The 12,414-nt window shown below is 38.9% G+C and overlaps 1 protein-coding gene across 1 annotated transcript in view; it reads right to left on the minus strand.

Annotated features, from left to right (window-relative positions):
* Positions 1-1,094: 1,094 nt before the first annotated feature.
* ITGB6 (integrin subunit beta 6) overlaps positions 1,095-12,414 on the minus strand; it is a 69,346-nt gene continuing 58,026 nt past the window's right edge. Inside the window, exons 15-16 of the mRNA XM_004428277.3 lie at positions 7,037-7,203; positions 1,095-1,995 (exon numbers count right to left, since the gene is read on the minus strand). Coding sequence (XP_004428334.1) covers positions 1,897-1,995; positions 7,037-7,203 — 266 coding nt within the window. The 3' untranslated portion in view covers positions 1,095-1,896. The remainder of the gene's footprint in view (positions 1,996-7,036; positions 7,204-12,414) is intronic.

The following is a 12,414-nucleotide window of genomic DNA, read 5'->3' on the forward strand; positions in this document are numbered from 1 at the left end:
TTCAGAGAAATAGCAGATTCTTCTCTACCTTCCCCAATATACACACAAAGGAAACTTATATTTTCTAAAATCCCGTTCCAGTAATAATACAAAAATATCACACATAGAGGTGAACACCACTGTTGTGTCATCAGTATTGCAACTTGCTTGTTGCTCCAGATTTTCCCCAGACCCTGGGCTTCAGGAACAGAGGGTACATCAGCCCTTCAGGATTCCAAGGTGATGGTTCAGTAATTCTTTTAGTATAGTGTGTACCCCCCAGGTGTCTGATTTACCTGAGTTACTTAGAAACCAGAAAAAAACTGTCTCCAGGTGATCAAATGTGTATAGACCTAACTGGTAGAATTGAAGGAACTTGATAAGTAGATGACTCTGTGCCAATTCAATGGATAAACATGAAGCCTCCATTACATAATGAATTATTCACCTAGTAAAAGGTTTCCCACTACAATTTACTCAAAAGTGATAAACATTGCACAAAAGTACAAGACTTCACCTGTATTCCAGTAGTTTAAGTGCTATTTGTTTAGTCTTAGTACATTTTCAAACAAATGATAGTTATCGCTTAACTAACAAAATTCTTTCTATCGTTTCACTGACAAAAGAGTCAGTCTTGTACCGTAGAAAGAGGAAATGGCTTGGAGCTAGAAGATCTATTCTGAACCTGTTCTTCGACTCCCTCTCCGAGGCTTAGTTTCCTTATGAGGATCAAATGAGATGAAAGTGCTTTGTAAAGCAGTATTAACTATAAGAAATAATGTTCCACAGATTCCATCTCTACAATCAACCTGTGGATCCCTAATTATCCACATGTATTTTGCAAATAAAATCTTACTTTTTGAAGTAAATATGTGATGCATATTCACCATATGCAACTGAAATGTATAAGTTTGGAAAAGAATATAAAGAAGCCTATTACTCACGAGAGACTTGTGTACTCTCAATGTGTTTGATTTAAAACCATTTAAAAGTTTATTCAATTTAACCCATGTTTCTTTTGTACTATCGGAGCTCTTTTTGAATAAACTATCTAACCATTTAAAGTAATTTTTAACATGAAATCAAAAATTTCATATGACATTTACAGGGTTTAGATGACTGAAACTGAATAAAATGGATTGAGAAATATGGGAGAAGTAATAGTTTGAAAACTCAGGGTCAAGAGGGAAATTGAGTGTAGAAGTTTATTTTTCAGATAATTAAAAATAATCTAAATGATAGGCTTATTATTTTTGTTTATTACTGGTGACTTCCTAATTTATAAATTACTTCATCTGTAAAACAAACAAAATACTTATGTACTTGATTTTTAGGTACATACAAATCCACAGAAATTATTAACACTTAATTTTCATTCTTACATTTGGGATATCTTTAGAAGAATTGCATCCTCTTAGCTGAAATAAAAGTCAGCATCTCATTTTTCATATTTAAAAAAAAATCCTCCTTTAGGAAAGGGCAGATTTACTGCAAGGTTAGAATTAATTGTCAAGTGTGAGTATATAATGTGAGCATATGGACTTTGTGACTTTGCTGAGACAAAGACTTCAGGTAGCTGTAATCCTGTAACAAATGAGATTCTAATTTCAAACATTTTTCAAACACAAATCAGGCCCCCGTGAATCATTTTGATGATTTTTTGAGGCATTAATGCAACAGAGTTAGTATTCCTCAAATGATCCCCAAAGTCACCCCTTCGCTAAGGATATTTCTCTTCTTGATTATTTTGAACCTGCCAACATAGTCTCTAACCTTCAAGCGGAGAATGACTGATCTCCAAATGACCCATTATTATTTTAAACCAACCTCATTTTGAAGCAACAAAGAAAGAAAAATTAAATAGTGCATTAACATTTCATATCAGTGAAACAGACTTTTTCCGTGCATAAAGTAGTTCTATCCATCAGTAGAAATGTCCACCTTTTGTTTCTCCCTGTGTTTATAGGTTACATTTTTAAAGGTACTGGTAGAGCCTCTGTACAGTGGATTGGTTCCCTAAAAAAAAAAAAAAAAAACAAGGTTCAAATGAAAGTATGTACATTTTGTTATTACACAGTTTTAATATATCTATATAATTTCATTGTACATTGCAAATTGAAAGAAGAGATTCAGGCTCAATCTTGGAAGCCATTTGAATAATTTTGATTAATTTGATATGTCATACTTTTTAGCATTTTAAAATTTATGCTTCTTCATTTTACTTTTTTAATATGCAGAACCAGTCCCATATGTCTATTCTAAAAATCTTACCCTTTTTGGAAATGTGCTAATTCATGGATAGAAAACAAGACTTTGGCTGCTTTGTTCACTGCTGTTTTACCAGAGCTGAAAATGGTGCCTAGTCCATAGTAGGCACTCAGTATTTGTTGAACGAGTAGAATGAACCAATAGGTGACCCAAAAGTGAAATATAAAGTAAAAAAGCAAAAAAAGGGAAAAGTGAAATGATAGAAGCATACAAAAAGATGAATGACACAGTATCTGCCTTCAAGAAATGTGTTGCTGGGGAGAGGCAATGTCTTCACTGTGAGGAAGAATCACATCTGCAGCTGTTCTGTTGCCCAGAGCCAGTGGCCTGACCTCTGACTGAGTAACATGTTACCTTTGTTCATGTGCCTTTGGAGAGAGATGCTATCTCAGTAATAGGGCAAATAGAAAAGAGGTTCCTTGGTGGTGGATGATGAGTGAAGGCCAAGTCACCATATTGCTTCTACTCCCCAGGTCAGCCTGGATAATTCTGAGGGCCTTATTTAGTCTTGCTGCCATAAGAACTTTGGATTTGGAGGGTGAAGGGCAGACTGATGTGGTCTTAGAGGCAGGTAGAATCTCATTTGCAAACAAAAATCATGTATGGAATTCTATTAAGTTTAAGAGACTATAAGCTATTAAGTTTAAGTTGGTTACAGAAGAATAAGGGACTCATTTGAAGAGGAAAAATGGAAAAAATAAGAAGTGCGGGCTGAGGATGCAGGTGGGGCACTGTTCTGGAGGAAGAGGGAGCAGAAGGGAAGAGAAAGGTACCCCGAAAGAGTAAATGGGCTGTGAGTAGGGCCAGCTAAGATTTTCATAGGACTAGGAACTCTTTTGTGGGCCCCACCCCGTATCATGTGAAACATATTAAAATGTACCCACACCCCACACTAAATAAAATTTATATGCACTATAAAGAAGGTGACTTGAGTTGCAGTTGACTGAATACATAATATTATTTTGTAGACATTTAGTTGAATGTTTAATTTTGATTCTGCCATTTTCCTTCTGTATTTTGAAGCAACTTTATTCAGGTCTACAATATTCTGAGAGTCTCTTGCAAAGCTAGTTATAGGGCTGGGCATGCTAATGGGGGGTGATGGATGAAGCAGACCTCCTGTAGTAAGAGGTTTAGAGGTGGAGAAAGAGCAGGTACATATCGGTGGGGGGCAGTCATGTTTCCTGCCCTTGGCTGATGATCAGAGCTCAGGAGAATGAGCTCAAACAGGTTTCATTGGCAGGAGAAAGTGTGAAAATGTCCAGTCCTGTCTCCCCTAGGGCCAGCTGTGACACAGGCTTCGGTCTAGCTCCATTTTGAGTGGATCCGCACTCCTTCACCGTTTAAACAAGGCCAGTTTCCCCCAACCATCTGGGGTGACTAGGCTGATTCCCCCAGGAGTCTGGGGTGCTCATTAGGCTGTGGATTCTGCAAATGCAATGGCACATTTTTAGAGCTTGAACAAGTCGTAATAAGAAAGCTCTCTGTCATGACCCACAGTTCTCTCAATGATTACCTAGCTGCCAAACGCAGACCTGATTTGCTTCACACGGTACAAAATCAATCCATGACTGCACGAAATGTCAGACTGAACATTTTTTGCCTCTAGTTAATGACTTGTCATCCTAGAAAAAATGTCTAATCAAAGATGAATTTAAATATCTTCCCCTTGTGTTTTCATAAAGAATATGGGGGGGGGTATTTTTAAAAGTGTAATAAAAGGTAACCTTTCTTTATGGCTATGATGAAATGTTTCAGGAGGCAAGAAGGAAGCTCTTTCTCGTCCTGATCTCTGTCACCATTAGAGTCCAATGGGGACCAATGGGTCAAGAGACTCAACTACCTCTACGGTCCCTAGAGGTCCTCTGGCTTTTGAAGACCAGTCAAATTCAGTTATTCAAGAAAAAATAGGTTTCAGATAAAAACAGAATCAAATTGAGGATTCCAAAATGGATGCATTGAGCAATAGTTTTTTTTCCAATAGGATATATTAGTGAAATTTGAATTGAATTATTTGAATTAAACCTCTTGCATCCAAGTGCATAATTATTACCCAGTCATTATCTAGTCAGGAACATCAAACATTTGTTATTCAAAGAAACTCAATTTAACAAGGGAATAATATTTTCCATTTATGCTTCTATCTGTTTAATGCATATTTTTGTTTCATTTTAGATGAAGAAATAGCAAAAATTCAGCATTTGAATTTCAGTCATGTTCTACATCCTGAGGGAAAACAATTCATGTTTTGGGGAAATTAACTGTTAATTAAAATGCTATTTTAAAGATTTAATCATTTGTCAGTATGCATGCCTTTGTAGGAGAACATTAAAATGTGCTGGTTAGTAAATATACATCGCATAATTGCCCAAGTGATTGTTTGCAGAACACCTGCTTATTATTTCTAGGAGGGTCAAGGCTGTGCTTGAAAGAAGAGGCTGCAATTAGGATTTCAGCTCCACCATGGCCCAACAGTTTGGAAAGTCTCTTAACCTCTCTGAGCCTTGGTTTCCTTACATTCAAAATGGGGATATCAAGACTACTTCACAGGGCTGGTGGTTGTGCAACTAACTGCTGCTATTGTTTTCTGTGCCAACTTAACCACATTCTTTTGCCTGGCTGCCCTTCTGATCATTGCCAGGCATTTCCTTGACAGTTGGTGAGAGTTAAAAACAACATCTATTGGCCAGGGGATCAGGTGAAGTTAACTGCCTTGACGTTTTGGCCTCATAGTACTATGTTCTAATTCACCAAACTCACCTGTCAGGTTACATGTTACTTTGTTAGGAGTGGATACATTATATCCTCATTGCAAATCTACAATTTACTTTCCTAAAGAGTTTTGTTTAATTATGAAAAATCCATAAAACACAAAAGAAGAGGAAACGTGTATAACAAACCTCTGTAGACTCACCTATCCCTCTATCTCTTCTGCCTGAATTATTTCAAAGCAAATCCAGCCCTCATTTCCTTTCACTTCAAAATAGGGATATTTTCTAGCAAAGCCATCATACCATCATTATCAAATTAACCATAATTCCTTGCCATCATTCTAACACTTGGTCTATATTAACATTTTTCTAGTTGTCCACAATATGTATTTTTCCAGTTGGACTGTTCAAATCAGGATCAAAACAAGACCCACATGTTGCATTTGGTTGTTGTGTCTAAAGCCATTTTTTTTTTTTTTTTTTTTTGAGGGAGATCAGCCCTGAGCTAACATCCATGCTAATCCTCCTCTTTTTGCTGAGGAAGACAAGCTCTGAGCTAACATCTATGGCCAATCCTCCTCCTTTTTTCTTTTCTTCCCCCAAAGCCCCAGTAGATAGTTGTATGTCATAGCGGCACATCCTTCTAGTTGCTGCATGTGGGACTCAGCCTCAGCATGGCCGCAGAAGCGGTGCACTGGTGCGCGCCCAGGATCCGAACCCGGGGCTGCCAGCAGTGGAGGGTGTGCACTTAACTGCTAAGCCACGGGGCCGGCCCCTAAAGCCATTTTTTTTTTTAATAATTTTATTTATTTATTTATTTTTTCCCCCAAAGCCCCAGTAGATAGTTGTATGTCATAGCTGCACATCCTTCTAATTGCTGTATGTGGGAGACGGCCTCAGCAAGGCCGGAGAAGCCGTGCGTCGGTGTGCGCCTGGGATCCGAACCCGGGCCACCAGCAGCGAAGCGCGTGCACTTAACAGCTAAGCCACGGGGCCGGCCCTCTAAAGCCATTTTTAATGGGAAGATAAAGTAGATGAAAATTTTCATTGTCCATTGTCCTGCACCATATATTTTGGCTATTTCAAAATAACTGCATGAAATATAAGCATCTCTTATCAAGATAAATTTATCCAAAACAGAAAATTCTATTTGCTTTAGGAATTGAAGCTATCAATATAAATTTGGAGAAAAAGTGTTAACATCAATTTATTTGGGCAGATGAGCCCAAAGGAGCATTGTGTCTGCCTGTATTTTCTCCAGTGACATCACTGTTTTTAGAATCAGCAATGTAAGATAATTGCTATTAGATAGCTGGACACATCATTAGAGATAGAGAGATGAAATTAAAACCATGAAATTGTTTCTATGGGACTCTAGAAATGTAATTATCTCTCCTGTGGAAAAGAAACATAGAAAATTGGAATCCTGCTTTGTGTTTGCCTACTGTGAAGAGGAGACACATAAATTACATCTACTGAGTCCATATATTTAAAGGTTGATACTTTTGGGGTTTTTTCTCAGGTAGCTGCTTAAAATTTATGTTATTCATAAAAAATAACTGGATGGTATTTAAAAAGTATTCTCAACTTTGCTTTGTAACCTATTGTGAGTAACGAGTATTTCCATGGAAATTGGCATGAACTGTCAAACTACCCATGAATATCATTCCATTAGCTATCACATAACTGACTTATGGAAATGTTTAGATACAGCACCTATGCTTTATCAAATGGGGCCTGAGGGATCCTCCTGGTGGTAAGGAATAAAATGTATTTCCTTGATGTTCCTAAGCGGCTGTGGAAGGAGTTTCATGAGCCTCTTCAGAGTAGGGGAATTCCCCGCTGCACTGAGAGACAAATGTATGGAATGAAGGGTATCTGGGGCCCAGATAATGGACAGAGGTTCCTTTGCCCCCAAAGCAGAATAGAAATCAAAGCTGTTGGGGACACGGTGAGAAGAGTAGAGAAATAACATGACATTCTAATTCTCTTTTAGAGCCGAAGAAAGCTGACACCCCATCTCTTCCACAAGACACTTTCTCCTCTAGACAAGGAGGAGCCCCTAGGTGTTCGCATACCGTTTGCCACTTGGCCTTTGACCGTTCTGCTTCAAATTTGGCAACTTCTTTACGATCATGAAATGACACCAGCAGCTTCCAAATGCACAGTAGGACAACCCCAATGAGAAGAATAGCCAGCGAAACCCCCAACATGATCATGGGAATGTTCGGAGGTTTTGGACAGTCTGTGGAAACAAAGAAAATTATATTAAGAAGATGGTACAATTAATGTTTTGACAAAGAGAAAACATTTCTCGTTAAATTTTCCAACTGCACTTTCTCTCCAGTAGAGGGAAAATAGTAACACTTTTTGTTTTGCTGAATTAAAAAAAATGAGTTATTTGTTGAAGGATAGCTCTATTCATTTGAAGTAGAACAAAACATAAAGCAAGAGTTTCGTTATTCAAAGCAAATGGATATATACTTGAATGGCTGACTCAAGAAGAATTAGAATCCAAAAGAGTGACAATTAATGCATGTAGAATATTTAAAGGACCGTGAAAAAGACTATAGTTCAATCACTCAAGATGGTCTCTTCTGGGTATATGATAAAGTAGAAATGGAATGTGTGGAAACACACACCACAGATAGTTACTTTTTCGTGGATTTTCTTGAAACATAAACCGTCTAGGAGATTATAGTCAAAGTTATATAAAACCCACCCCCTGAAAAGTTTACTCTTTGCTGCTTCTTATTTTTTTTTTTAAATAGACAGAAGACAATCATGGCTTTCAGTTGTATTTTAATTCTAATGCAGTGCCCTGATGTCCTGGAAAGTCCCTGCACTGGGATAGGGAGAGGTGAGTTCAATTCCCATCTGATGTACTGTCTGAAATCTGTCAGTCCCTCCATCTCTCTGAGCCCCAGGACCCTCATCTGTAAAACAAAGGTGAGGGACTTCATTGCTACCTTAACATCCCTGATGATAAGATTAAGCCCAGGTGCTCATGCTTATTAAACCCACAGCTTCCTAGACCCTCACCCCCAGATTCTGATTCAGTGGGTCTTGGATGGAGCAATAGATTTTTTTATCATTAAAAGTATCCCAAATGATTCTTATCTTCAGGGAAGTTTGGGAAATTAGATGTTCTGTATAGTCCTTTCAACTCGAATATTCTATGAAATGTTATTTTGACTCTATTGATGATATTAATATAATTCTGCAATTATACAGTACCTTCCTTCATTGACAGCAGAATGACTAATAATCCTTGCAATATGCCTGGGAGATGATACATTTCTTAATGAAACATTATAATTAAGCTCTCCCCTTGCTTTCATGGGAAAAAAATCCCACATAAAAATTATCATTAAACATCTGCCTCCCTCTGCAAGAAGTGAGGCAAATCTGTGGTATCTGGGGAAGAAATGAATCATGCTTAGTTTATCCTAACTCTTACTGCTTTTAGATATTTAATAAGGAGAGTTATACACATAGGACTAGTCATGCTGCTTTCAAGGTAAGGATCTATAGCTGATGTGAATTTGAGCAGGACTAATGACTCCCTAACAGCACGATGCCTGGCCTCACACACTTTTGTTCTTTAGCCAAAAAACCATGTAAGGAGATTATGCAGAAATAAGTAAAGGAGCTAATGAAATAGCTACTACAGTATGAAGATCTAAAGACAGTTTCTAGCATAGCAAATGAACCATGGCTGCTTCTAATAGGTTAGCAACACTCCTGCAAAGAAAGCAGCAGGTGCATGTCAATGAGAATATATACTGGTTACATCTTTGACTACGAAATGGCTGGGGTAGGGCATAGCATGTTCTTGCTCAAAGCGAGAGGAAACTTGTTAATACCCTGCAGCCAGACCATGAATTAGGAGGGCTTTCCTGTAGGGAATAAATAAAGGAGGAGGAGGCATAGCCTGGCAGAGATAATTATTTTAAGAACTTAGAGTCATTGGGAATTACACATTTCTCAAGAAAAGATTTTGGCCCAAGTACCAGAGCAGGTATTACACAATAGAAATTTCCCCTTTTCTCTTTAGTATTTCTTGAGATGCTCAGACTGATTTCTAGAAAAGGACCACCTTCATCACTGAGTGCAGTCCTATCGAGTCCAGGTCAGTGCTGCACCTCCTTGTAAGGCCCTGAATTTCTGATGCTGCCAATCAGGTAGCTCTGCCTCATAGGGCTATGGAGCAATAGAAATATGACTTTTCTGAATTAGGGTGCGTGGTAAGTGTAAAATACACTTGAAGATTGGGTATGAAAAAAATGTAGAACATCTCATTAATAATTTTTATATAGACTACATGTTAAAATGACAATATTTTGGATATAATGGATTAAATAAAACATTAAAATTCATTTCACCTGTTTTTTACTGTTTAATGTGGTTATTAGAAAATTTCCAATTACATATATGGTTTGCATAACATTTCTATTGGACAGTGCTGATCTAACTAATATATTTTTGGTATTCAGATGTTTACTATGATTGTATGGCCAGTGGGAGGCAGTATAGCACAGTAGTTAAGAGCGTGGGCTCCAAGCCAAACTGCCAGAGTTCCCCAGCCAGCACTGGTGCTTAATTGCTGCAAAACCCAGCAACGTATTTACCTTCCCTATGCCTCAACTTCCTTACCTGCAAAATGGAAATAATAGCAATACCTGCTTTATATGGTTTTGAGGGTATTAAATGAATTAATACATGTAAAACATATAGAACAATACCTGGCATACAGTATTAGTAAGAGTTCAATAAATGAGAGCTGCTATTATATTATTATTATTATTACAATAAATGCACTTTTCCCTCTTTTCTATCCTCAAGACCTCAAGGACCTGGAACCTCCAATTTGGAACTTGTGGGTGTAACATCCACATCCATATCCCTGCCAGGAAGTCTCCCCAACTATCAGTCCTTGGCTGTGGCTCTTATCTTCTGAATGTTTCTCCAGATGTAAGAAAAGAGATGAGTGAAGCTCTCCCTATGTCCACACACGCCCTGATGGTGACTCTTCATCAGGTTTCTTTTTCAGTTTGTTTGGAGGACCCTGGGAATCCTTAACCTCCATCTCCTCTTTTCTCATTTTGCCTCTTTTCTATCCATTCCTCCAGCCAGCTGCCCTGGGATTCTCTGGTCTTAAAGCTATGAGAGGGGACTACAGACTCCTGGGAATGGGCTCTGCCCTCAGGACCTGTGGAAGCTCTGGTCCTAGAACATTTGCTAGGAAAGGAGCATCCTTGGAGCTGTCAGGTGATTTCTATTAAGCCTCAGGGAGGTAATTTTTCCCTCACTTTTCCCTACTACAAAGGCACAGGGAGAATAAAAAGGCTTAATAAAGAGGCATGGGGCTGGGCAGGTTGCCGGCCCCGTGGCTTAGTGGTTAAGTGCACACGTTCTGCTACTGGCGGCCCGGGTTCGGATCCCGAGCATGCACCAACCCACCGCTTCCCTGGCTATGCTGAGGCGGCGTCCCACATACAGCAACTAGAAGGATGTGCAACTATGACATACAACTATCTACTGGGGCTTTGGGTAGAAAAAGGGGGAAAAAAAAGGAGGAGGATTGGCAATAGATGTTAGCTCAGGGCTGGTCTTCCTCAGCAAAAAGAAGAAGATTGGCATGGATGTTAGCTCAGGGCTGATCTTCCTCACAAAAAAAAAAAAGAGGCCTTGGGGCATCTGAGTACTCTCGGAAGGAGGGCATGTTGATGTGCCACTCACATTCTGGGGAAGAATAAAAGGAAAAAAACCCCAACAGTTCAGCAATGAGAAGGCATTTATCAGCTAAAGGCATGTTTCACCAAAAAAAAGTCAAAGCAAACCAACTAGCTACAAAAGGCCCTGAATTAAAAACAGACTCTATTCTGGAATTTCATTTTTGTTGTTTGGAACTCGTTTTTCCAGTGGAATCAATATTACAAGGAATGGCTTTGATTTCAGGAGAACTTGCCAAAGCCACTGCCACAATCACAAACAGAGAGTTGGGGGTGAGGTTGAAGAATTTGACTTTATAAAACAGATAATGAGGAGGCAGATTTTTTGTACTATAAAGTAATTCTTCCTTGTACAGCAAGATTCACCTTAAATTTTCTTAACTAATGACCTCTACAATGCATTTTATATATGCATTTCAGAGAAGTGGATTTACATGAGATTTTTCAAGAGCAAGTCTCCAGGTGCACCCAGCCCACCTGAGCTTCAAGGTCATGGTCACAATCATACCCAAGTATCTTGCATCGTGCTGACCTCTACCTCTCCCTGACCCCTCAGCACTGCAATGCGGTATTTTTCTAATCATGTTCTCTTTCTTGGTTTATAATGTCTTGAATTCACTTTTTGGTTACTTTGGTATTGCTTTAGTTTTTACATTCTTAAGAAATGGCAGTTGGATGCTCTTGGTTTCAAATTCAGGAGTTAATATTTTGTTAGCACATTGATAAGCAAGCACACACAACAAAACACATCTGCCTTCACAACAAAACACACCTGCCTTCTAGCCTGCCGTTGCTGCTATTGTCTGGGGCAGAACTTCGGCTCCAGGCTTTTTGGAGGAGGAGGGGGAGGAGGAGGTTGCTGACAAGGTCTGGAGAGGTATGATTTAATGCAGCTGTCATTTCTGCCAGGAATGTGTTGTGTTTAGGGACACGTCATTTACTGAAGACAGAAGAGGTGAGGCACTGGTATCTAAGAATGCAGCCAGGACTGGTAGAGCAGAGTGGCTCATTCATAGGAGATCTCGAAGCCATCTGTATCAGAGTCACCTAAAGTAGTGTTAACGTGCAGAGTCCTGGGCACACATCAGGCCTGCTGACTCTGGATGCAGGCATTTTAACCAGCTCCCCAGGTGAGTCTGACACTCACTAAAATTTAAGAACTTCTCAACAAAAGTACCTTTTCCACTATTTTCTTTTCTACGTAATGTAACTTCTCTTTCCCCTTCACTGAAGATGAGATTTTTATTTGAGGGCTTCCTGAGGCTCAAGCCAACGCCATGAGTTGGTGTGGATGAAAACCCACAGAAGCGATGGACTCTTGGACTTCCTTTGTTGGTCACTTCCTTCCTCACTTGGTGCTTCATGTCTTTTCTGACTCAGCATTATCATTTAATGACCCATTACTATAGGTTATGAATGGGTACATATTTTACAGGCATTATTCCATTTAATCTTTGAGTCAACCCAAAGAAGAAAGTACTATTATTTTTCCCATTTTACAGATGAGGAAACAAAGACTGAGGAAGGCAAGTATCTTCTAGAATGTCAAGTAGCTGTTAAAAGGTGGAACAGGATTTGAGCCAAAGTTTGCCTGATTCAAAACTCATTCTCTTAGACCATTATGCTCTCCCTGTTAGCCTTTCCCAAAGATATACCTTTTGCTTACATTGCATTTAATCAGTGCACCTTTCTACACTTCATCACCCTGCTTTCAGGAAGAT

This window comes from Ceratotherium simum, chromosome 9 (assembly GCF_057802395.1).
Source record: "Ceratotherium simum simum isolate JZ-2026a chromosome 9, ASM5780239v1, whole genome shotgun sequence".
NCBI lineage: Eukaryota > Metazoa > Chordata > Mammalia > Perissodactyla > Rhinocerotidae > Ceratotherium > Ceratotherium simum.